General features: G+C 44.0%; 1 protein-coding gene across 1 annotated transcript in view; it reads right to left on the reverse strand.

Moving 5' to 3' along the window:
• Positions 1-26,010, reverse strand: part of LOC135057305 (unconventional myosin-XVB-like) — a 66,997-nt gene that overhangs the window by 20,560 nt on the left and 20,427 nt on the right. Inside the window, exons 9-25 of the mRNA XM_063963195.1 lie at positions 25,840-25,912; positions 25,264-25,566; positions 19,189-19,289; positions 18,996-19,063; positions 18,788-18,875; positions 14,505-14,594; positions 11,487-11,647; positions 10,971-11,285; positions 10,436-10,520; positions 10,218-10,346; positions 9,771-9,972; positions 9,223-9,325; positions 8,963-9,101; positions 8,695-8,804; positions 6,397-6,456; positions 4,499-4,574; positions 3,379-3,497 (exon numbers count right to left, since the gene is read on the reverse strand). Coding sequence (XP_063819265.1) covers positions 3,379-3,497; positions 4,499-4,574; positions 6,397-6,456; positions 8,695-8,804; positions 8,963-9,101; positions 9,223-9,325; positions 9,771-9,972; positions 10,218-10,346; positions 10,436-10,520; positions 10,971-11,285; positions 11,487-11,647; positions 14,505-14,594; positions 18,788-18,875; positions 18,996-19,063; positions 19,189-19,289; positions 25,264-25,566; positions 25,840-25,912 — 2,222 coding nt within the window. The remainder of the gene's footprint in view (positions 1-3,378; positions 3,498-4,498; positions 4,575-6,396; positions 6,457-8,694; positions 8,805-8,962; positions 9,102-9,222; positions 9,326-9,770; positions 9,973-10,217; positions 10,347-10,435; positions 10,521-10,970; positions 11,286-11,486; positions 11,648-14,504; positions 14,595-18,787; positions 18,876-18,995; positions 19,064-19,188; positions 19,290-25,263; positions 25,567-25,839; positions 25,913-26,010) is intronic.

Below are 26,010 nucleotides of genomic sequence, written 5' to 3' on the forward strand. Positions count from 1 at the left end.
AATAATATTGTGAGGTGTGAGGTATTCAGAATAGACTGAAAATGAGTGTAAATTATGGTTTTTGAGGTTAATAATACTTTGGGATCAAAATGACCCCCAAATTCTATGATTTAAGCTGTTTTTTAGTGTTTTTTGAAAAAAACACCCGAATCCAAAACACACCCGAATCCGACAAAAAAAATTCAGTGAGGTTTTGCCAAAACGCGTTCGAACCCAAAACACGGCCGCGGAACCGAACCCAAAACCAAAACACAAAACCCGAAAAATTTCAGGCGCTCATCTCTAATAAAAAGCCCATTGTTGCCTGGCCGGTCAGAAGACTCTGAACGCTTTCTATCTGACTAGCGGAGGACCGGCCGGGTTGCGTTTGCGAACATTCTCACGTATGTACATTCTCTGTAGCCATTATTCTGTTTAGATTTATCTTGTTAGCCTGTAGTGTATGATTTTTACTGTTTTACCTTTTGGAATAATCCACTGTGGCTTTAGAACCCTGTGGTTTCAACTACAAATCAGTGTTGTGTCTTCACTTTCCTGCAAGGGCTTTAAAGTGTATTTATCTGTATAAGGTGTATAAGTATTGATAAGGTGTACGCACTGCGGGTGCTTTATACCGTCAGCGCTACTTAAGGTTTAAGGTATTACATCGTTGCAGTACTTTGCTGCTAAGGGTTAAAGTGTAATCAAATCATTACATTGTATCATTAACAAGGTTTAAAGGTTATCAATTGTGTGTGCGCATGCTGTGTGTACTCTGTACACTCAGCGCGGCGTGTGTACGTCAAGTACGTACCACGTGCAGGACTCTGTACGCAAATAGCGTACAAAGTGCGTAACACGTGTATTCAGTCTAGCGGCCATAGCGGCTCCACGGTAATAGTGTATCTAGAGGTATAGCTTTTCGGTCTAAGATAATATCGACATTATCAACCGCGAGTAACCTCGGCTGATTGGCTGAAGGGACCCTCTGTGACAGGAGTCACGGGGGGTCCCGGCATTCGGGGAAAGGGGTCCCATGTGTAAACATGGGACCCCTTTCAGTGCGTGGATCGGGTTTTGCGTTTTATTATTTTGCCAAGTACGTGGATTACAAACAAGAAGAAGACAGATCTACACTGGATTTTTGTGAGTATAATTTTATTTACAGGTACCCCATGGATTCTACTGGAGAAGAGAACCGAGTTGGCATGTCAACATAGGTATGTGTGTGTCGGTGTTCATGTATGTAATAAAGTTTTACTATCACGGTGTGTGTGTGTGTGCTGTTTTTATTTGGGTATTTTTTTTGCAGTAGAACTACAGGTACCAGCAGGCTTGTTTCCCCCCGCATTCTGGTACTTGTGGTTCTCCAAGTACCAGCTTGCGGGGAGGCTTGCTGGGACTTGAAGTTCTGCTACAAAAAACAATATTCTTTATTTTGTCACTTGGCTATCAGCCTCCCATCCGCCGCCCTTGGATGGGGTGGGACAGCCTCGGGCTTCACCCCTGGCCTTTGGGTGTCTGGTGGGGGGACCCCTTGATTTAAGGGGTCCCCACTCCTCCAGGGTACCCCGGCCAGGGGTGACTAGTTGGGGATTTAATGCCACGGCTGCAGGGACCGGTATAAATGTGTCCCCCGGTTGTGCCATTATCTCTCCAGCTAGTGGAGCCCGGTGCTGGTGTGAAAAATACGGGGGACCCCTACGTCTTTTGTCCCCCGTATTTTTTGCACCAGGACCGGATGCAGAGCCCGGTGCTGGTTGTGAAAATACGGAGGATCCCCTGTCATTCCCCCCCCCATATATTTTTACAACCAGGACGGCTCAAAGAGCCTGAGGCTGGTTATGCTTAGGAGGGGGGACCCCACGCATTTTTTTTCTTGATTTTTTAAACACTTTTGTGCCGTCCATGAAGTCGAATCCAGGACGCATACTATCGTCACTTGGTCCATTTTTCGAAAGCGGGACTGTCGAATCCGTTTTTTATTGAATATGTCGAATTCGGGTCCCAGCGGGAGGGTGTCTGACTGTCGAATTGTGTTGAATTTAAAAACGGTCGAATTCCAGCCGGAATTCGACCGTAATTGCATATTCCCCATGGGGGGGGCCAGATACACATATGCCCCCAATAGTGCCAGTTACACATATGCCCCCAGTAGTGCAGTGCCAGTTACAAATATGCCCCCACAGTGCCAGATACAAATATGCTCCCACAATGCCAGATGCCCATATGCCCCCACAGTGCCAGATATGTTCCCACAGTGCTAGATACACATATGCACCCACAGTGCCAGATATACATATGCTCCCACAGTGACAGATACACGTATGCCCCCACAGTGCCAGATACACATATGCCCCCACAGTGCCACAGTCTGGTCTCCGGTGGCATGTATCTCAAATCAGGTGCTGGTTTATGAGCCAATCAAAGCTTGCTAATCAGGAGCTAAACCGGCGCCTCATTTGAGATACACGCTGCCGGAGACTGCACTGAGCACTGAGGGGCAGGAGAGGCGCGCGCTGTGCGCTCCTCCCCTTAGACACAGCAGCGGCTGCAAGCAAGGTGGTCAGACAGGCGGTGCTGCGTAACTGCTGTCAATTTCTTTCTGGTATGCAGTACCGGCCCGTACTGCATACTTGCAGCACTGAGCAAGAGCAAAGTATGACCAAGGGGTATATAAGGAAAATAGACATATGTTCATGGTAGCACTGTTCACAGGAGTATAGAATTGGTATTATGCATTTCCATTATAGATTTTTCCTTAAATTTTTTGTTACTTTACAAATTACCTATTTGTTCTCAATATAACAGTGGAGATGGGGTATTGGATGGTAGAAGCCAATCATGTAGGTATTTACATTTAGGGCATCATCATCTCTATATACAGGATGCATTTAGCATCCCGGCAGTTGGGATGCTGGCGGTCATGTGACCGATGCCGGAATCCTGTCACTGACCGCCGATATACCGAGAGTAAGTATCAGGGTTACTGTTAGTGTTAGGGCCGGGGGGAGTTTAGGGTTAGGCACTGGGGTGGGAGGTTAGCCATGAAACTTAGCCCTACCCACCGCGCCCAGAGTCTTAGCCCTAGCTGCCACCCTAGATGGGTTGGGTTTAGGGTAGGGGTAAAATAATTACCCCCTCCCCTGTCGGCATTCTCAATGTCGGGATGCCATTGTCAGTCATGTGACTGCCGGCATCCCGACGGCCGGGATCCCATATTGATCCGTTTTATGTATCCCTAAGAATGACAAAAGGTACAAAAAATATGTAGAGAAGCCTAAGGCAACAATCACACAAGTAACCATAGCAATACCAATGTAAAGCAACAAACTATAACAGTATCACAGGAATAGCGCACCGTTCTAGATCTTCAGTGCTGAATGTATTTTTACTCACAGAGACAGGAAAGAGGCGAGAAAAGTAATTTTCCCAGTTATCCCGAGCAGCCATGACAATACGTTTCTTGATGGACTCCTCCATGATGGAGCTGGCATCACTCCCTACTTGGAAATCATCTGATAAAGAAATGTATCAATATGTACAATGTAGTTATTATGTGCTTCATTAATATGGTTTCTACAGAATTAGCTTAATTAATCTCAATGCTACAAACAGTATTTACTTGTTTCACAGACAAGTCCTGTACAAATTGTCAGGGCCTGCAACAGGAGGGGGTCAAAGGAGACACCTGTACCGAGCCCCAAGGATCAGAGGGGCCCCAAGGATACGCCACTTAGTGCCTGCCAGGGATGTGATCCATCTTGTCCAACTAGGGCAGGGAGCTGTAGGCGATGTGGGCGGAGCTTCAGAGTGACTGTTTGTCGCGAGTGTGCCCTGCACCAGCCTCTTCTTGTGGGGTGTGAGGGCCGCATGGTACCTGCTGTGCGGTGTTCGGGTCTGGATACTGGGGAGTGCAGCACAGGTGTGTTTCTCTCCAGGGTAAAAGTGGATTGGTGAGGGAACACAGGGCTTGGGATTGGGTGGGGGAGCCGGGAATGCAGAATGGAGAGACAGACTGTGGGGTGTGTGGGAGGAAGGAGAGAGGGAGCAACAGACTGGTGTGGAGAGATATACATATTTATATACGTGTATAGATAAAGGAATAAAAATCTATATTTATTTCTTAACAGTTTCTTGTATAGTGCAGTAAATTGTATTGTGCTTCAATATTATAAATATATATATATATATATATATATATATATACATACACATACAGAAATATCACTGTACCGGGCCCCACGATTTCAGCTGCCGGCCCTGCAAATTGTATATGGGGGATGTAGTTATGTGACTGGTACTATACCGCTGCCAGGATACCGCTCACTTAAAAGTCTGACACCCTGGCAGGGACTATTCTCACTTGTGGGTGTGCGTGGCGAGCCCGCAATGGGCTTTGTTGTGCTTGCCCCCCCCCCGTCAATCTAAAGCTCAGTATACCGGCGTCGGTATGGCGACCGGCGGGATCCCAAACGCCGGTCACACGAACCCAACACGTATATGGTACAATACTTACTTAAAAAATCTTTCATCTTCCGCCTCTCCTCCTGTGTCACTTTGATACCAGTCTCTGAGAATGTGTCGCGTATTATCTGGAGTAACCGCAGAGAAAAAAAAAACGTACAACATTCAAAGTATTCACCTACAAGTTATCACCAGTGGAGCATGGATTAGGTAGGTTGGTTGTTTGAGTGTGGTGTCAATCTTTAGTATTGAAAGGACAGCACTTTTGTATTTTAGATGACTTATGTGTACAGAGGTGTGTGCTGAGCGATCTAGCACAGAATGTTCAGCACACATATCTGTCCCGCTCTGCACACAGCGCGATGTGTACTGAGCGATTGGGGGGTGGAGGGGGAACGCTCACTTTACCCAACAGCCAATCTAGAGACAGTGACAGTGCCGCGCATCGCTACCGCTGTGAGGCATACACACGGAGAGATCCGTGCTTAATTTCTAAGCAATCTAGTCAGATTGCTCAGGAATTAAGCATACATCTCTCAGTGGGGATCCGGTCTGAAGATCGACACTGTCTAGGTTGACAATGTTTAGGTCGACAGTCACTAGGTCGACAGGGTTGGAAGGTCGACAGGGTTTCTAGGTCAACATGTGCTAGGTCAACAGGTCAAAAGGTCGACATGAGTTTTTCAAATTTTTTCTCTTTTTTGAACTTTTTCATACTTAACGATCCACGTGGACTACGATTGGAACGGTAATCTGTGCCGAGCAAAGCGGTAGTGGAGCGAAGGCACCATGCCCGAAGCATGGCGAGTGAAGCGAGCCATGCGAGGGGACACAGTGCACTAATTCGGCTTCCTTGTCACTGTACGCAGAAAACTACACCAAAAAAACAAAAAACACCCTCATGTCGACCTTTTGACCTGTCAACCTAGCACATGTCGACTTCCAACCCTGTTGACATAGTTACTGTCGACCTATAGTGGTCGACCTAAGCATTGTTGACCTACACACTGTCGATTTGATGATCCACACCCCTCTCAGTGTGTACCCCCTGCTAGAAAGTTTGCTGTAATTTGTAATCTAGCAATCATTGTCCACCATCATCTTTTTTGACCAGACAACATTATAATGTGAGAGCACCCATCCAATGATTGAAGCTTTGGTGAAAACCTATAACAGAATGAGTGAACAGTAACAAGGATTTGGAATGGAAACATCAAAGTTCAGACTGCAATTTCATTAAGATGTTGTGGTGAAACTTAAAAAAAGGACTTTATGTTTATGGGCCTAATTCAGACCTGATCGTTGTTGTACGAAATCGCAAAGCAGATGATAATCGATCGACTGCGCATGAGTACGGATTGTAATGTACAGGTGTGAAGCCAAACTGCAAAAAAATCCTGTGTCTTTTTTTAATGCTAGGCGTACGCAGATTGATTGACAGGAAGCAGGCATTTGGAGGTGGTAACTGCCCGTTTTCTGGGAGTGTCAGGAAAAACGCAGGCGTTCCCAAGTATTTTCTGGGAGGGTGTGTGACGTCAGCTCCGGCCCGATCAGCCTGTTTTTTTCACACTGTAGGAGTAAGTCCCGAGCTACGCACAGACTGGAAAAAACATTAGATGGTGAGTGAGTTGCAAATGGATTTGTAGCTGACCGGCGTTTGCAAATCTTTTTGCATGGCGTACGCACACTTCCACGGAGCGGATTTTCACTCTGGCTGGGCAGCGACTATCCGATGGCAAACCTCTGCAAATTCACAGAGGTGCGATCAGGTCTGAATTAGGCCCTATATTTCCATTTTTGTCCACAATAGATGTGTTGTCTGTGCAATGTATGTCTATACATTTTATTTAAATAAAGAATAGGTTTGGGGGTTGTTTGTGGTACGAAGGGAATAATGTTACATGCATATATCAAGTTTCAGTAAATTTCAAATCTGTCCGTATCCTTCACCTGTTCACACAGAAGGTTCAAGTAATATGGATGAGAGAATTTTTCCTTTGGATAGAAGATCTATAAAAAAAATAAAAATAAAATATGATATTGCTATAAATCTATGTAGGTATCATATCGGGATGCTGTCAATTTACCTACAATCAAAATCCCAACGGTCAAATACCGACAACCGTTGACAGACGGTCAAAATACAGACATTTAAAATGTCGACAGGTAAAAAAGTCGACATGAGTTTTTCATGATTTTTTCAATGAAACCGAGTTGTTCATACTTTACCATCCCAGTGGATCTGGAGGGGGAATATAATAGTGTGCTGAGTGCGCTCATGCGAGGGGATGTGGTGTCCATATCGACCTATGTCGACATACACACAAAAATAAATGAAAACTTGTGTCGACTGTTTGACCTGTCGACATTTAAATGTCGGTATTTTAATGTCGGTATTTTAAATGTTGGTATTTTGACCGTCGGTCAATTGATGTTGGTATTTTGACCATCAGTATTTTGATTGTAGGTATTTCATACTAAACCCATCATATCCACTGTATTTGTTATGTTGTAAGAGAGGATTATCTATCTCCAATTCCTCATATTCCTCTCCTCTTTTGAACTTTTTAATTCTGGTTTCCCCTCCACTCCACTGAAACTGCCCTCACCAATGTCCTTCTCACTGCCAAAGTAAATGGCCACTTCTTCTAACTCTCTTTAATCTGTCTCCTACATTGACACTTTTGAATACCCGCTTTTCCTTCAATCCCTACATTCCATTGGTCTTCATGAATCGTAGATTTGTGATTCACCTCTTGCCTCATTAACCATTCCTCTTCTGTCTTTACTTCTGACTTCATCTCCCATCTTCCTGTACCTGGGCTCTCTATCTCTTCACACCTCCTCCTTTGGAAATGTAATTGGCTCCATATTAAGCTTATAACACTCAGATATACCTTTCCTCCCCTGACTTTTCTCCCTCCATCTTCGATTATGTCTCTTCCTGCCTCTCCACCATCTCATGCTAGATGCTCCATAGCTTTTTAAAAATAAAGCAGGAACAAAACCGAATTCATTGTTTTTCCACTACTCATTTTCTCTAGATAACATCTACTTACTTGCTGTCTGATTGTCATCCTTCTTGTTTACCCCCACCTCCACAACACCTCTATGATAGGCCCTCTCTCACCCCTGATATCACCAAGACTCTCATCCACACACTCATCTTCCGAATCAACCACTCCTCTTTAGCCTCCCAAGAACTCGCCTTTCCCTCTTCAATCTACCATGAATGCTGCTGCTAGTATCATTTTCCTCTCTCACCGCTTGGCGCCAGCTTGGTTACTAGGTTATTTTCTCCCATTCCCGCCTCCAAGATTTCTCCCTTTCCACTTCCTCCTCAAGTTAGACTTTTTACAAATCTCGCGAGTTTATTAAAGAATTGTAGCACTACTCCTAAATCTTCACATACCTTTGATCCCTTGACCTGCTCTTCTTCTCAGTACACCCTCCAAATGCTCACCCCTACCCTAAGTATGTAAGCTCTCATAAGTAGGGCCCTCTTTCCTCTTGTTCTCCTCTTAGCACTTTCCGTACCACCTGTTCTGGATGCTTTTGTCTCCAAGTCCTGCTCATCTACTCTGAAACCATTGGCATTTCTATAATGGGTGCAATGTGTGTGGGCCCCTGGATCCAGGGGGGCCCACACAACACACGCTTCACCCATATTTTTATATGTACCTTTCTGTAGTCCAGCGTCGGGCGCTGCAGTCGCTGTGAAAATTGCAACCAAAATGGCCACCGCGCATGTGCAGTAGTCAAATTGGTCTCCGGAACATGGCGGTTGCCATGTTTCTGGAGACCTGCTCATGTGCAGTAGACTCTGGCACAATGCCAGAGACTACTGTGCCGTGCAGAGGAGGGGGCCCACCCCGAGGTGCACATAGTCCCCCTCTTCTTTAAAACGCCCCTGTCTGGAACTGCATGTTGGTTACAAGCTCATTGAGTGCTGAACTATCCCTACTTGTGACTCACCAATGCTTGTCCTACAACATAAACCGAGTAGCCCTACCCGTAACACTGTGTTCTCATCCTGCCTAGCCATTTTATTGTTCTGTGTTGTTCCTAGATATGTCAATTTATATTGTAATGCACCTGTATGTCATACTACACTGTTACTAAGTATATTCCTTGTGGATACTTTGTGTCTCCTTAAAAATACTTTGTATTGACTGTTGTTGCTTGTAGACTGAAAATGCTTACTACTTGAGGTACTTATTTAGTCATTAGAAAAGTTTCTTAAATTACCTCCTTCCGCACATAAAGTCTCCAGCTGACATCACTGTATGAGAAGAAGACACTAGCTGTATGCTTGCTGAGGGAAGACTTTGAATTGTGGTCACCTTCAAGAGATCGTCCTTTAAAGCAAGACAGAGCACTTTGGTTGTGAGAAAAACAGGCATGAAGAATGGAAATTGAGGATAACAGCAGATAATGATATCACAGTTTGTAGAAAATAAAAGCAAGGTGCACAAGCCAGACATAATGTAAAGAAACACTGCTTTTCATTTTTCACCTGGAGCCTTGTAAGCCTGTGTTGTTGGGGCAAGTGGGCCTGACTGAAATAACCCTAAAAGTGGCTTCTGCTTCTCTTGAATGGAATTTTTCATCTCATTTGCAGGAGGAGGTGGAGTTGGAGGTGGCTTCAGAGACCCCTTGGAGTAACAGAAGAGGTTATGGTTTTCTGCCTCACATTCTTTTGGATTCAATTTATACCTTGTATAACCCCCCAATTTTATATTAAGCTTATAGAATTAAAATAAAGTTGATGCTTACTGCATTGTTTCTTACTGAGGATGGAGGGGGCACAGTATTCTGGAGTCTCTCTAGCGCTTCTTCTTTGGGGTCTTTCTTCTTTGCAAAGGACTGCATTGTTCTCCTGCAGGGGGAAGAGTTAATAACTGACAATATAATGCCTACACTCAGAAGAACAAAATGTTATTCATCTTAATGACTGCTGCATACACCTGCTTCTCCATTCACCACTGTTTCCTCAAAGTTCCTTAACAATTGCTATTTCTCAGTTATCAGCCCTTGGATCACGTTTCTTGAGAGAAGATTTTGCATTCTTCTTCTGATTATCTCTTCTTTCATTAGTCATTTATTATTCTGTATATTACTAGCTGCTTTCTACGTCTCATAAGAACATATGCATATATAGTATCTGTGTCTATCGGTTCTCTTTCCACCTCTCATCTATATTATTGTACCCCTAAAGAATACTGACATTCTAAATAGTATACATTTTTTGTATTTACCCAAATTAGCTTTTTCATCATCATCTCTGGTTTCCATGTCTCTTGAGCTAATCTAAGATATCTCACCTAACTGGTTCAAATGGCTTGGGCTCTTGTGGAGGACGGTTTTGATACATCTTGACTATTTCTCTTATCTGTTGACTAGGTTCTGGTTTAGGGGCTGCTTTCACCGGTCCCCCTTTCCTTGGCTCTCTCTTTGGAATCTCTTGTTGCATGGGAGGAGAAGGAGGAGGCAGCACAAATTGTGGTGCTCTTGGAGATGATATTTCTGTAAATATGAAGCATACAATCATATGATTATTTGTCACTGTTATGACAAAACATTTTGCCTTGCGATCACAGTGGTCTATTAGTAATATGATGGAAAGTTAGTGTAGATCAATTAATCTAGGCATCTTATGTATCTGGGAGAGGTTTCTCAGCTGCCAATCCTTTTTGGCTTAAGGACTGCATTTTGTTAGAATTTGCAACATATTAGCACATTATTTAATTAGAAAGGGATGAAGACATCACCTGGCTGGGGCTCTGGGTCAGGAGGTTCCAGGGGCTCTTCATCACTGTCATCCTCCGGTGCTGCTGAAGGTGTTGGAAGTAGGATTTTAGTAGGAGGCTTCATCGATTGTGTTGGACTCTCTTGACTAGCTGAGAAATACAAAAACAAAAATGGTTAGTTCTCATCTAAATCTATGTTCATAAGTTCACTTGTAGCTAATCTGTGATCCATGACTAACCCATCCGCTGGAAGAATTGTCTCTTCTGCTGGAATGTTTTTTTTTGATAAGTATACTCAGAGTCGTTCTCTTCATCCCAATATACCTTGAAAAATAAACCGTAAAGTAAGAGTATGCCTTTCCTCTGCGATTTTTAAAATATAACTCTAAATGATGCATTCACATCTCTATCCAGGACTGAGCGGGGGGGGGGGGGGGGGGGGGTGTCAGTTGTGAAGTAACACTAGGGACGGAACATAAGGGCAGATGTACTAAGCTCGGAGAGAAGTGAAAAGGCAGTGATAAGTGCAAGGTGATAAAGCACCAGCCAGTCAGTTCCTATCATTTTTTTATTTCATAATTATTGGCTGGTGCGTTATCAGCTTGTGCTTATCACTGCTTTATCCCTTCTCCAGGTTAATATATCTGCCCCATAGTATTTTGAAATTGAGACAGTGTCTTAATGTAGATTGGTGATAAAAGGACAAATCAACGTGATCTTAATACAATTTTTTTTAAATCAGTTATTAGTCATCTATTTTTGCACAAATATTACCTCTGTTGCTCTTTGTGGCATCTGTGCCTGTGGCATGGGGTCTTGGGCTGATTTAGCAGGAGCAGGAGGCAGAACAGGGTTTGGAGGGGGAGCAGGTGCTGCACTTGGGGAAGGAAGAAAAGGTGGTGCAGAAACAGGGGCTGGTTTCGGTGCAGGGGCAGAGGCTGGTTTAGGTGCAGGGGCAGGAGCAGAGGCTGGTTTAGGTGCTGGGGTAGGAGCAGAGGTTGCTTTAGGTCCAGGCTTAGGAAAAGTTGGAGGAGGATGTGGTTGCTGCTGCTGAGAAAGCATTGTGGCCTGAAGTGTCATCTGTTGTGCCTATAAAAAGCATGATACAGGAGATTATAACTAGCAACATAGAATAACTGTACAGTATACACAATACCAAATGAAGTATACAGAGATCAAGATTATTGGTCTTGTCAGAAACAGGTGGCTGTGTACAATTATGTGATGAGAGAGAGATCAGAGTGCAATAAAAACAAAGAAAAAGGAATACACAGGGATAAGCACACATACCAAAAGCAGGGCCTGTTGCTGAATAAATGCTTGTTGCTGTGCTGCTAATTGTGCAGGGTCCACCGCAGGCACTACTGGCTGGGGCATGGGCATCATTTGTGGCATCATTTGTGGCATCATTTGAGGCATCATTTGTGGCATCATTGCCTGGGACATCATACCTTTAATGAAAGTAATAATTATTCAGAATTGTCTCTAGTCGAGTCTTAGTTTAGATATTAATATCTTAAATAGAAAAGTAGAATATATTTCTCTTTAAATGTATCCTTAATGTCACTTGCATACTTCCGTGCAGGGATAGTGGACTATTAGGCCGCTAACGCTGAAAATTACAGAGGGAAAAAAGAAAAGGTGATGATACCTGTGCACTTCTGGGAATGCTTTGCCATACCAGCTGAAGGCAGCAGCCTAGGTTGCTTGGTGGGTAATTCAGCTTTAGTATTCACACATCATTGTAAGAAATGATACACTCAGATTGTTTTAGTTTATTATTGTGACGTGCAGTGCTCTGTGGCCTTTAGTAGTAGGCTGTGTTCTTATTTAATTTCTGAAAGTCAAGAAAGTGCCTATAGCTGTCCTTATGTGCCTATATTAGTAACTGTAACACCAGTGAGAGCACTGTTACTGCCAGTCCCTCTTTAGGCATTTACATGTTTGGAGTCAAAGGCCTAGCTACAATAGGTGAAAGGGGTGCGGCTGCTATGGGGTCCGAGTTGCACACCTTGACCCTCCCCTCCCTCTGCACCCAGTGCTTACCTCACACACCGCAGAACAGAGGACGGCTCCGCACTGTCTCACGTTTACTACTGCGGATGCGAGGCACCAGGACCTGGAATGGCTGTTGCGGGAAGCGCAACATCTCACTCATGCTTTCCATGCATGCGCAGCTTCTAAGTTTCTCCTCTCTCCATCTGCAGCATCAGAAGTGCCCCTGAGTGTCCCCAGGGGGTGGGTGGGTCCATGAGACCCCATATTCCATTGTACTACCGCCGCGCGATGGGGGTCATTCTGAGTTGATCACATGTAGCAACTTTTTGCTGCCCGTGCGATCAACTCGATGCGGCCTATGGGGGAGGGCTTTTTTGCATAGCAAGGCTGTGAACACTTGTGCAGCCCTGCTGTGCAAAAGAAAAAAAAAAGTTTTGTGTAGAACTAGACCAGGGTAACAATTACTTACCCTGTGCGATCGATCCAGCGATGCAGGTCCCGGAAAGGACGTCAGACATCCGCCCTCCAAACGCATGGACACGCCTGCATTGGACTCACCACTCCCAGAAAACGGTGAGTTGCCGCCCCGGAACACCTTCCTGCTGTCAATCTTCTTGTGATCACTCTAGCAATCGCTTTCTCAATGACGCTCATGCGCATTGCGGCCACCGCGCAGGCGCAGAACCGACCCATTCGCACCACTGTGACAACCAGCGCAGAGTGTGAATGGGTCGGAATGACCCCCAATATATTAATATATTCTACTGCCACCACTACATCTAAGCAGTACAACAACCTAGTGCACCGTAACACCTAGCAAACCCTACAAACTCTAATGGCTGCAACTGAATCCAGATAGCCTGTACCTGGTTAATAAATCTTCACCTGGTAGTCATCTGCCATCTGGACTAAGCTCCATTGCACACCAATGCCACCTATCACTGTAGTGTCTGCCAGTACCCTGCCTGCTGGTAGGGACATTCATATCATACCTCCCAGTTTATGGCCATCTCTCCCTTCACCAAAAGCTGCTGAGCAGTGTTCCCTGCCTGCTGGGATGGATGATTATGTCACACCTCCCAGCGCACTATTGAAGTACTGTGGATGGAAGCTCTGGACTCGAGATTCAGCAAAGAAGTATAGAGAACAGACAGGCAGCTGACAAATGAGGGGGAGATTTAGCAAAGCTTGGAGACAGATAAAGTGGAGAGAGATAAAGTACCAACTAATCAACTCCTAACTGTCATTTTTCAAACACAGCTGTGACATGGCAGTTAGGAGTCGATTGGTTGGTACTTGATCTTTCTAAACTTTACCTGTCTCCAAGATTTTACTAAATCTCCCCCCCAAAGGTAACCTGTGCTTTAAGTCACAGTGCCTGAATAAAAAAAAAAAGCTAAAATGTAAATGAATAAAATGACTAGTAGCAGTAAGCACGCCCCTGGACAGCACGAGGCACGCACACTTTGGTGAAGCACAGCCGAGAGTGAGGTCTAAAGAAGGAGCTATGGGGGATGTCTTCAAAATGTTGCTATGGGGCACACAAAGTTCTAGCTATGCAGCTGTTTGGATCCTTGAATCAATGGAGACTAGTCATAATGTAAATTTATAATTGAATACTATAGAAAAGCAGCAGCCAAAGAAACACTGAATCGAAAGGTAATTATTATATGCATCGAATATAGTAGCCACTGCCAGTAATATACATGACTATTACTAGTTTCTATACAAACCAGTCAAATAGTAAAATTTGTAGATAAATCGCAATATTTCGATAATGGTGAAATGTACCTAGTTTTCAGGTACATCCCACATTTCTATCAAGATATGTCCATAGAAAAGATTTTCCCTAATTTTGTGATCCTTGCCATATGGAACACAATACTCAGCATTACTAAATAAAGAGGCAGATGTATTAAGCCTGGAGAAGTGATAAAGTGGAAGGTGGTAACACACCAGTCAGCTCCTAACTGTCATTTTTCAAACCCAGCCTGTAACATGGCAGGTAGGAGCTGACTGGCTGGTGCGTTATCACCTTCCACTTTATCACTTCTCCAGACTTAATACATCTGCCCCAAAGTGTGTAGAAGCTTTCGCTTTAGACCTAGTATGAGTTGTTGCTGCCAGCTTGGATATTGTAGTCATCCTAAGAACTTCAAACAAATAAAACTACGATGCAGCATTTTTTTTATCAAACAATAGTTTACATTTGTAAAAACAAGCCCTGTATATGTTATATACATATGTTCAGTATATTATACAAAACAGATTAAATCAGTCATGTCTAATAACCAGAGCTGTTAGTCTTACCTGGCATCATTGGCATGTTTCCCATGGCAGGCATCATTCCATTCATCATTGGCATAGAGTACGAGGGCATTGTACCAATTCCAGTAAAACCTAAAAGCAAATTTTAGAATGACTTTTTATATGTTATAAAACAATATAAAATGTACATTTACCTCCTGGAATCCTTAACCTTTTGAGTTCCCTACACACCATCCTACCTTCAATGCACCCAGGAACACCCATGGTAATGTCTGTGCCACAAGCGACTCCATATGCAACAGTGGTGTCTGCATACACTCTGTGTAACACACGCGCCATAGGGGTTACTGGAGTTTTCACACATGCATAGTAGAAAACACTCCCTCAACTATGCACACATCGACATTGCACCCACCTCTGAATTAGGCCCATAGTCACTGACACTAGGCAATCAGCTGGTAGCTTTTTCATTGGAGCATATTGCACTGTAATATATATGCTGAGAGACTCCCTGTAAGATGCATACTGTAAATATTCATTATTGAGGCACACGCTCTGCTTTAGTTTAAATATATATATTTTTTATAAATTAGTTTATTTTTTGCTTTGTGTAATTGTGGTTAAATAAAAGACCACACCAAAGAATAAATAATTGTTTTCCAGACTATGTATAATGTACTGTACTGTACTGTACGTCACCTGTTCTACATTGCCGAATGTTAATTTATAATGCTATGTTTTTTATTTCCTCTAAACATAGTTATTTTATGACAGGATAGAGAACAGGTCACGACGAGCTGGGTTTAAACAACATATTGTTATGAATTATGCTGTAGTGTAAGCCCATAACAGGGGTGGTGTAGTTACAGTTGCCTTATTGCAGTGTGTAACACCTGTTCTTATTTTTATATGACATGTCATTTACCAAAGGTCAGTTTATGTAACTAGTCAGCAGAGCATGCTGGATACAGTATGCTGTATTCTCTATCAAGAGCCCTACTAACTTTAGCCCAGACACTATTTATAAATGCAATATATATTTTGTTGGGGTTGATTTACAAAAAATATGATCTTTTTAAAATTTTAACAAAATTGTGTCAAAATCAATACATGGTATTATTGGTCTACTAGTTTCCAGCCTGTCCAAATGACTGAACTGCTGGTAGACGGGGCTGTCATGCTGAGGTGTGTAGGTGTGTGTGTGTGTTTGTGTAGGGGTGTGTGTGTGCATTAAGTGGTTAGTTTCAAAATGCCACCTAGTGGATGCCGGTGCACCATTGAGGTGAGGAGTAACCTTTTATTATATAGGATAGACAATTGTTCACCAGCAATTGCTATGGGTCAAATGACGGAGAACTGTTGTTTGAATACTTAAACAGGATAGTCAGTGGCGTATCTATAAAAGATGTATGGTATGCAGTGAACACGGGCCCCCACAACGCACACCCTGCACCCGTTATTTTATGCTTACCCTTCTGGTGTCCCACATCGGACGCAGAAGCGCTGCACAAATCACCGGGAAAAATGTTGTGTTGCCATTTTCCCAGTGGAGGGGAATTTGGCATAAGCAGAGAAATAAGAGACCAGATAAAACAATGGAGGGGTATTGGCAAAAAGCAGAGAAAGAAGAGCCCAGAAGAAAGAATAACAATCATTGGGAAGAATTGAGGCCAGGGGGGGACTGCAGATCAGGGACAAACAAGAGCTAGCAGCAGGGAGAACCTTCATGTGGGATATTGGGACAAACAGGTTAATGGTTGCGAGCAGAGCATTTCATGAATGGACATGTACCCTGGGTCTACCATTAGACTGGACAGAAGAGGCCATAAAAGAGCTTGTGCATTATAGGATTGATAGACCTCTCAGTGTAATGAGGGAATATTCTTTCAAATGAGTAGTTTGATCATATATATAAGTATACACATGCAAAAATATGATATATATATATGATATATCGTGTGTGTGTGTATATATATATATATATATATATATATATATATATATATATATACACAGATTAGAGGAAAGTGTTCCAGTTGAACGCTACAACTAGAACACTTTCCTCTAATCTGCTTTTTTAAAACTTGCTAACATTTCTGCTTAGTTAAGCATATGTATTTATATAGTGATATAGGTCCTCCATGCGTGATCAGTGTTGATTGGTCTGTTTCCCTTTGTCACTGTGTTCTATTCTACTTTATTTCACTTTACTTCATGTATGTCGATTCCCATTGTTGTACTTATCTTTGTGTGCATATTTGGGTAGATTCCATTATGGTTTCTTGTATGCAGCTTAGTAACAGCATGTATTATGTGTCTGTCTCCTTTAGCCGCTGTGGGAGGCCGGGGAGACTATGCAGCTGCGGGCGTCTGGTTGCTAGGCAACGCATGACATTTGCCCGGATCACCACCGGCACCAGCGGCTTGACGTCATTGGCAAGCGCCCATAGTGGATGGATGCCACGTGGGACGCTGCCGCAACCCGGCTTCCTACAGCGGCGGGGGGTATTTAGGTAAGCTACATTTGCTTTTTCTGTTTGTTTGTGTTGTTTCTTAGCCAGACAGCATGTGGCTTGAAAACAGTACCTGCGAGTACCGAAACGTTGCCTGATGTAGTGCTGCTATGACATTTTAATCAATACAACTTTTTGCATTTGGAGTGCCGCAGTCCTTTGTTCTTTACTATATATATATATATATATATATCTATCCTATGTAATAAAAGGCTAACGCCGCTCCTTACCTCTTTGGGGGGGGAATTAAAAATGTTTTGCACGCCGGCGGCCACTAAATGATACCCTACGGAGCATTTCAAGTGTTGTTTCATTCGGCCACGCACAGCCGCCAGTGCTGACATTACTGTTATGTTGTTCCATCATTTTGACGGTCTCGTATATTTATTTAAGAAGGTAGAGGTGGGCATTTCAGATGTTCAGATATTCTTTCAAGTACCAGAACAAACAGATGATATATGTGCAGGAAGGAATGGCACTCTGAAAACAATTCAATGCATAAAGCACTTAGTAACGGCATAGGACAGGAAGTGGGATTGGACGGAGAGGAGAGCGGGTGGAGAGCATATGGAGAGTGGGAGAGAGGGAACAGAGAGTAGGCTGGGAAGGGACAGGTGAGATGGGTGCTGTAGCTGGCTGAGGATGACCTGACAGATGCAGGATCCATAACTATAAGTATATATATATAGATAGAGAGAGAGAGAGAGAGAGAGAGAGAGAGAGAGAGAGAGAGTGATAGAAGTACTGGTAAAGTGGTAAACAAGAGGTATGTTTGTCCCAGGTATGTGGCCTATGTATTTTAAAACCATAATATGTATTAAAACCAGGAATAGAATTTTAAAACCAGGAAAATGTTTGTGGTTGCTCTGCTGAGAGCTTTTGGACTTTTGCTAAAAGTCATATAAGGGTTCCTTGGCTGTGGATGAGAGAGAAGGGAGGGCTCCATCTACAATGCCCATTTCAGGTCTTTAGGCCTTCAGCCTGTAGGCACTAATTAGTAGGATAATTAGTGACTGCACCTGTAAGAGGCAGATAAAAGCTGTGTCAGGGCAGGCCTGTTATGAGACACTGTGATTTACTGGCTGTAAGTACTGTGCATATAACTGTTTTGTGGTAGGGCATTAGGTCCTACCACTATTATGATTTGTTGGTGCCTAAATGGGTTGGGATTTATTTTATGTTTTATTTTATGCACTGCACAATAAAATCAGCCACAGTTAGATTGTACGAAAGCCCTGGACTAGTGTGCTGTGTTAATGGATGAACCCTGATCTCCGCACTATGTGTGTGTGTGTGTGTGTATATATATATATATATATATATATATATATATTCATTCACCTATATACCGTACAGAATATGGTCCTCAAAATTAACCTTATGTATAATTACAAATTAGCCCTGATCTTAGATAGAAGGGGACCAAGTCAAGGCTTAAGCTCATGCACAGGTAGCAGCTAAGCCTTCAATGTAAAATTATTGGAGCTCTGATCTTGCTTTCCCAACTTCAAAAAATATCAGAAAGCTTCACATATTTCAAACAACCGACTTTAGGAATACAGTTTTACCTTCTCCCAACCCAAACCACCCTTCTCCCTTTCCATTTTTGTGCTTTGGGCTCAGTAATGTGATCTTTACCCTACACCACTAACTTTTATGTAATTGCTTGGGAGAAAATTGTCTTGCTATTTGACCAGGAATTGTGAAATTTTGTCATGGTGCAGAAATCAAAGTGCAGAATTCTGCATAATCTTTCAGCAATCTGATGAAAGGAAACATAGATGCGAATTCCTGCTTCATCTCTGCACTCACCTGGGGAAGGATATGTATTCTGCTGCGTGGGTCCAATACCTCCACCACCTTTCATGCGCCGGTTAAGGTTTTCAGACGTTTCTAAATACTGCATGGAGCAGACAAGGGATGAGAAGATATACAGTATGCGAGATAGAACATTTTTCAGAATGGAGTTAAAAATTTAGGAAATATCATTGAAATCTGAAACTGAAGATTTACTACTCACTGATGAAGACACCACAGGTTGGAAGAGTTGATCCAAAAAGTTCACTGCACTATGGGAATCGCCACTGCCTGCAAACATAGCGGTTGTTAGTTTGTGTTTTATGGACATAGAAATTATATTCACGAGATGAGTTTAACATAAAAAATGGCTAAAATTCACAATAGCATACCAACTTCAAACATGTTTACATTACCTCTGTCACTGGGGTTGGAATACATTTCATCATGGTCTTGTGCTTGCGGTGGCAGAGAGGGTGCCTGCATGGGTGGGGCTGGCGGAATTGGAATATCTGTTCTGTAACCAGAATAATTCAGGATTAAATCCAACAGAAATTTAAAGCATTTTAAAAGCAGAACCATAAACACCATCCTGAACAGAAGCCACCAAAAACCTTTAGACTCATCCAAACCTCAAATATGCACTGACATCATATGGCATCATGTGCACAAATATACCTAAAAAGATTATCACTATCTTTTTTACATGGTTGCTTCCGTTGGAGCATAGCACCTATCTCATTTGTTCTTCACAACAAGAAACACATCATGTTAACAGAAGTGCAGAGGGAGCAGTGTCGGAATCCCACGCTGGAATCCCAACGCTGGCATCCCACCGCCAGGATCCTGAATGAATGTTTGGCTGCTTGAGAAGTAAGTCACGGTGGTGTTAGGTTTATGTTATGGGGGAGGGTTAGGGTTAGGTAGCCACGGGGAGGATTAGGTTTAGGCTGCAGAAAGGGGGGTTAGGTTTGGGCACCACCGGGGAGGTTTAGGGATAGGGGGGCATTGCGGAAAGGTAAGTATAGTTACCTTGCCCCTGTTGTGATTCTCACCATCGGGATGCTGCGGTCGGTATTCTGTTCCTGTGTCAGTATACATATTTGCCGACTTTGGAACGTATTTGCATGCATCTCAGCCGTAATTACACTCGCACTGTATGAATGAAACTAAATGTGACTGCATCTTCCCTATACATACACTTGGATTAGGGTGGCCAATCCAGGGCCATTTTTTCAGTCCCGGGGATCGGGATTGAAAAATGATCAATCCCGGGATTCCTGAAATACCCGGGATTGGATTCTCTTCAATGTACCCTGCCCTATCCAGTCCACAAAACTCACCATAACCTGGACGGGCAGGAGGGTGGGCCATTTGCTGGAGGAGGTGAGATGCGGGGCAGTGCAGGAGGTGAGGTCCGCCTAGCAGGTGGTGGGCAGCTGGCTGCGAAGCGTGACTTCTGACTTCATATCACGCTGCGCTGTGCACACAGCCGGGGGCAGGGGGAGCAGAGCAAGGTAAGCCGGGCAGCATCTGAGTCTCCTGAGGACGCTCAACGCTGCCCGGCATAGAAAAAGTAAAGTGGTGGCCAATCCCGAAATCCCCGGGATGCAAAACTCCAATCCCGGGATTAAATCCCGCCCAATTTTAGGCCGGAATCCCGGGATCCTGCTGATCCCGATCCTGGGATTGGCCACCATAACTTGGATTAAATAACCATCAGCCTTTTTGGTGCACACTTGTAACAGCCTACAAAAGGTGCAGATGGATCTCTGAGTAGGTACAACTCAGCATAGCACGAAATTATATCTATACATCCACTATATGCTTTAAATTAATAGCCCATGTGAACACCTATTTATCACCCTTGTAGGGCTATTCAGTCACAAGTGGAAAGTGGCTGATATGCATACTGTACACTAATTTGCAGAGCATGCACAGCATTAAAGAAGCAAGATCTTCTACAAAACACCCTTCCATGCTAATCTACTTTAGCCGTCATTGAGGGACTCCCAGGAGATCTTTTAGGAGAAGGTCCCAGGGACATCTGAGACCAGGGACTGTGGTGTCCACTTTGCTGCAGAAGTGGGTGGGATGTGGGAGTGCTGTCTAGTCTCCTGTAATATAGGGGAATACCAACATTTCTGGAAAGTAGCTAAGTATGGTAGCACGTAGCACAAGGAGATGTTTGGTACATAGGACCTAATTAATGTTTGTACGTAAATGCAATTGAGATTGCAATTTTCTAGGCTAAAAGACTGCTAATGTTAGCAAGTGAAGCTGCTGTCCAGCAGTGATAAGAGACGCCAACCGTAGCCATCGTACATGCAATCGCACACGCAAAAATGAGGAACATCGGTGATATGGGTTGCCCAATGGCTAAGCAGACTGGACACAGCAGTAGCGGCAAAGTGCCATATTTTTTTGTATCTACAAGCTCACAGCTGACACCTGAAAACGGGGCGTGTATCTTCATTTTTCCAACTACTTTCAAAAACTCCAAGTTACCACCTCCAAATGGTCACTTCCTGTCAATCACTCTGCGATGGAATCCTCAGTGTGAGCGAGATCACAGCTGCACCTTTGTACATGCGCAGTCTACCGATAATTGTTCTGTTGCATGATAAGCACCATTGCGTGCATGAATTAGGACCATAATGTCACATGTCAAATCTAGTCCTGAGTGGGCACACAACAACTGGTGCAGATCTGATTACTTTCTGCTGTATTTAAATATAAAAAGTCAGTGTAAGAACCCTAATAGAATGTAATGTAATATTTTACTGATCCTGAGTGGTACATTCAGATGGGATGTTGGAATACAGGCTAGGTTTTAAAGTACTCCACTCAGTTTGATTTTCTATTATTAGAAATGAACATCCAACAATTGGCAGAATTACAGTATTATTTTATGAAAACAACACTGGTATATAGCATTATCATAATAATCCCGAGCAGTGGCGGATCCAGGGGGGGGGGGGGGGGGGCACGCGGGCCCGTGCCCCCCCTGTCATGTCTGGCACTTTAAACAAACAATCACTTGTTCACATCTTGGACAGGTTAACGGAGTCCGCCGGCGAAGTTTCCGTACAAGCCGCTATTAGCGCTAAGCAGCACTGTTCGGGATCAATGAAATCTGTGATCTGGGGACGGTTAGGCTGTGATCACAGATCTCATTGATCCCGAACAGTGCCGCTTAGCGCTAATAGCGGCTTGTACAGGAGCTTCGCCGGCGGACTTCGTAAACCTATCCAAGACGTGAACAAGTGATTGTACCACCAGAGCCTGGCAACTGGACCACCTTCAAGGGAGTCAAAGGTACACACCACCACACTGTTGTTTGCGGACACTTTACCCTGAGGAGCAGCGGGGGTTAATATCACAAACTGGCAGGAAAATCCTGTTCACTTAGGATACCAACGGATTCTGGTTGATCTTGATATATACCAGTACTGCCCGGAGCTCAGCCTTAGACAGTGTGAGACTCCGACGTGGCTGCAGCAGCGGCCACCATCCATTTAGAGGCTGGCTGCTGGCAGAGGTAGCGGCTCCTCTCAGGATGTTCTTCTTGCGTGGTGGGGTTGCTTGAGAGGTAGCACATGGTGGTGACAGCGTTTTCACTCCTCAGCGGCATAATGTGAATTTTGGCTCATACCGTGTGCTATAATGTGAATTTCGTCTCATACTGTGTGCTATAATGTGAATTTCGGCTCAAACCGTGTGGTATAATGTGAATCTCGGCTCATATTGTGTGCTATAATGTGAATTTCAGCTCATACCGTATGGTATAATGTGAATTTAGGTTCATACTGTGTGGTATAATGTGAATTTAGGCTCATACTGTGTGGTATAATGTGAATTTCGGCTCATAACGTGTGGTATAATGTGAATTTTGGCTCATACTGTGTGCTATAATGTGAATTTTGTCTCATACTATGTGCTATAATGTGAATTTCGGCTCATACCGTGTGCTATAATGTGAATTTCATCTCATACCGTGTGCTATAATGTGAATTTCGTCTCATACCGTGTGCTATAATGTGAATTTCGGCTCATACCGTGTGCTATAATGTTTGGTTCCCCAGTGAATCTTTCCCTTCATGCCTCTGTAAACCTCACTACAAATGTCTCACTACTCCCTCTTACTCCTACAGAGACCTTAGGTACCCACTGCCTCTCCCTGTCCCCCTCTCCTTGTTACCCACTGCCACCTCCCCCTGGCATCACCCACTTTTTCCTCGTCACCCTTTCCCCGGTGTTACCCACTCTGCCTCTCACTGTCACCCTCTCTCTGTCACCCACTGCCTCTCCGTCTCCCACTATGTTTCCTTCATCCACTGCCTCTCCCCTGCATCACTATAAACCCATCACCCTCTCTCTCGTGTCACCCGCTGCCTCTCCAAAGAGTCACCCTCTTCCCGTCTTACGAATACGATGTTCCCTTTGAGGCTATGACCCTTGTTGCTAGGTCATGCCCTTGTTGTGAGGCCACGCACACCTTCATGGACCGCACGCCTTCGGCATGCACAAGGTGCCCCCCCTGTCATTTTTTCCTGGATCCGCCCCTGATCCCGAGCAAGCAAAATAAACTGCATTTTGATATCAATTTGTATTAATTACATTCAGTTTAGGAAATATAAAGTTTAAGGCCCTCTTACATTGCCGCAATTTCTCGACTGCGCACACAGTGAGATGATTGATAGGCAGAGGTGTTCGTGGGGTGTGTCGGCGACGTTGCATCATCGTCTTCGAGGCTTGGTGCGGACAGCGCAGGCAGAGAGCTACTCTGCAGGTGCGAAAGAATCGCAACTGCGCGATGCCTTCGCTTGTCTGTGTGGGGGGGGGGGAGGACTTGCCCTGTGTGGGGGGACACCCTGTGCTGGGTTTCCCCCCGTATGTCAAAGATTTTGATCTTAGATATGCGTTTTTTGCACATCTACGATCAGGTCTGAATTAGGCCCTATATTTTAAGGCCTGCTCACTATTCAATCCCCTCCCCCACTCCCATGAACTGTCATACAGCAAGTTAACTTAACCTTAAGTGGTGTTGTGCATCTCTTCAAGTCACTTCCTCCAGTCTCCACTGACTGCCACTGGCAGCATTATTGTATCATGTCTGCAACGCTGTGAGGTATTCAGACACTTTGGTGGTAGGTGTCAGTGGTGTGCAAATGGAGTTTAGTCCATAAGGCAGATGACTTAACCAGGGAATTGGATTATTAACCAGGTAGAAACATGTAGTAGGTAACACAGGATTAACAGTAATGCGACAGGTACAGGATGCAGAGATATTCAGGAAGCCGCCAGGGTGTTCTTGGCATTGGTTCGGCCAGTGTATGTGCACACTGTAAGCTGGCTGAAGCACATTGGAGGCAGGGGGTTTATATTATATGCTGTGGTAGTGGCACGGTGGAGTTTGGGGTCTTAGTAGGGCACCCAGACTTGTGGACACTCAGAGGCATGTCTGTATACTGAGGACACTGGAGAGGAAGAGGCACGGCATGGTGTAGCCATGCTTGTGCAGAAGCCACATGTTGTAGGTTGCACCTCTGTGTAGGGCTGCTAGGTCACAGTGCCGGATTGCTAAGGTGCCCTGGTAACAGAGGCAGTGGAAAGCGTGCCTTTAACACCAGGAGCTAGCTGGGTACCCAGTAGCACTGGTGGACTAGGAACATGATCCAGGCTGTGCACTACATTGTTGACCCCTACTCAGTGATTGGGAGCCGGGCACTGCAGTGTGATGTTATCGTGCAGTGCGCTCCTGGCTTCCATCATTTTGGTGTCACCCGATGTATTTTACATCCCCCTAGTGATTCCAATAATATACAGTAGGCTAACTCGTGGGTCAGTGAGTAGCACTACAGCCTCACAGCACTGTGGCTATGATTTTGATTCCAACCAGAGCACCATCTGTGTGCAGCGTTTTATGCTTTCCCCGTGTACGCATGGGTGTAACTCCGGGTATTCCGTATTTCAGAGAGTTTAATAGAACAGTGCCAACAACTGGCCAAGCAAGCTCAGAAAGTATTTTGCGAGGCTACAGCATTTCTAACCTTTCTAATAGCCAAACCTAGAATTGTCTTCTTTTCATATCATTTACCAACATTACCACTTAACAGCACATTACCAGTGTACAACATCAAGGACACACCTAATTGACGAAGGTGAAAAAAATAGAACAAAGGCACTATAGTCGTCATCTACTCATTACAACCTCCTCCTTCTATTGATCATTATTAAAACCCTGCAACCTTATCACCACTCATCAGTATTAATTCATTCATTTAGTATTAATTAATTTTCATCATTCAATCTTAAGCGTTGAGTCATTCTCATTGGGCCTCATAATCATCCTCAATTGTTACTGCTTTGGCCACTAAACTATAATGTACTCTAGATTTTATCCTTTAGACCTATAGCAAGCAGGTAAATTAGCACACAAATACTGTATGTTTCTGTAGCTCACCGTTCCCTCTGTAACAATTCCTCACCTTTCAAATGAAGGAGGAATGGGTGGAGGCGCAGGTGGGAATACTGGTGAGAGGTCCGGAGGGAGTCCAGGTGCAGGGAAAGAGGGATAATCAGTTGGGAGTTGTGGTGCAAAGTCAAATGGAGGTTGAGGGATCCCTCCGTTCTCTCCAAAGGGGAAATCATATGATTCAAAACGATCAGTAGGAGCTCCCTCTTCCACCACAGCAATCACATCCATTAAGAAATCCTCTCCTGAGAGATCATGCCACTGATCACCATCCAGAATGGAGATAGTCCAACCTCTGGTGCTATCCCCAATACCTCTTCATTTAGGAAGTTCGTGAAAGTAAAGAAAAGTAGAAACACAAAAAAAAATGTAATGAGTAATTTCAGAAACTGGACAAACATCACACGGTGATTGCAATTATCAATATAATTATCAGCAAGTCTGAATGTTTCTGGTGTGAGTTTAAGCCAGATACTGTAAATTGCAGAAGACATAACATCAACATTGTTTAGTATTCTGATATTATCTATTACGTACTGCATAAACTTGTACACCCTCACGTGTTGTCATTTGTAAAGCATATACTCACTTGGACTGCAGTAACCAGCCTGGTAATTGTTCTCCTGTTGTCCAAGAATCTACTTCTGCTGTGTATTTCTCCTCTATGATAGAAGAGTAGTAAAAGAATGAGTAAATCATCATCTGCATCCATGGATAGTTATAAGGACACGTATCGGTAGTACACAACAAACTCTAATGA

Source organism: Pseudophryne corroboree, chromosome 3 (genome assembly GCF_028390025.1).
Source record: "Pseudophryne corroboree isolate aPseCor3 chromosome 3, aPseCor3.hap2, whole genome shotgun sequence".
In the NCBI taxonomy this organism is placed as follows: Eukaryota; Metazoa; Chordata; class Amphibia; order Anura; family Myobatrachidae; genus Pseudophryne; species Pseudophryne corroboree.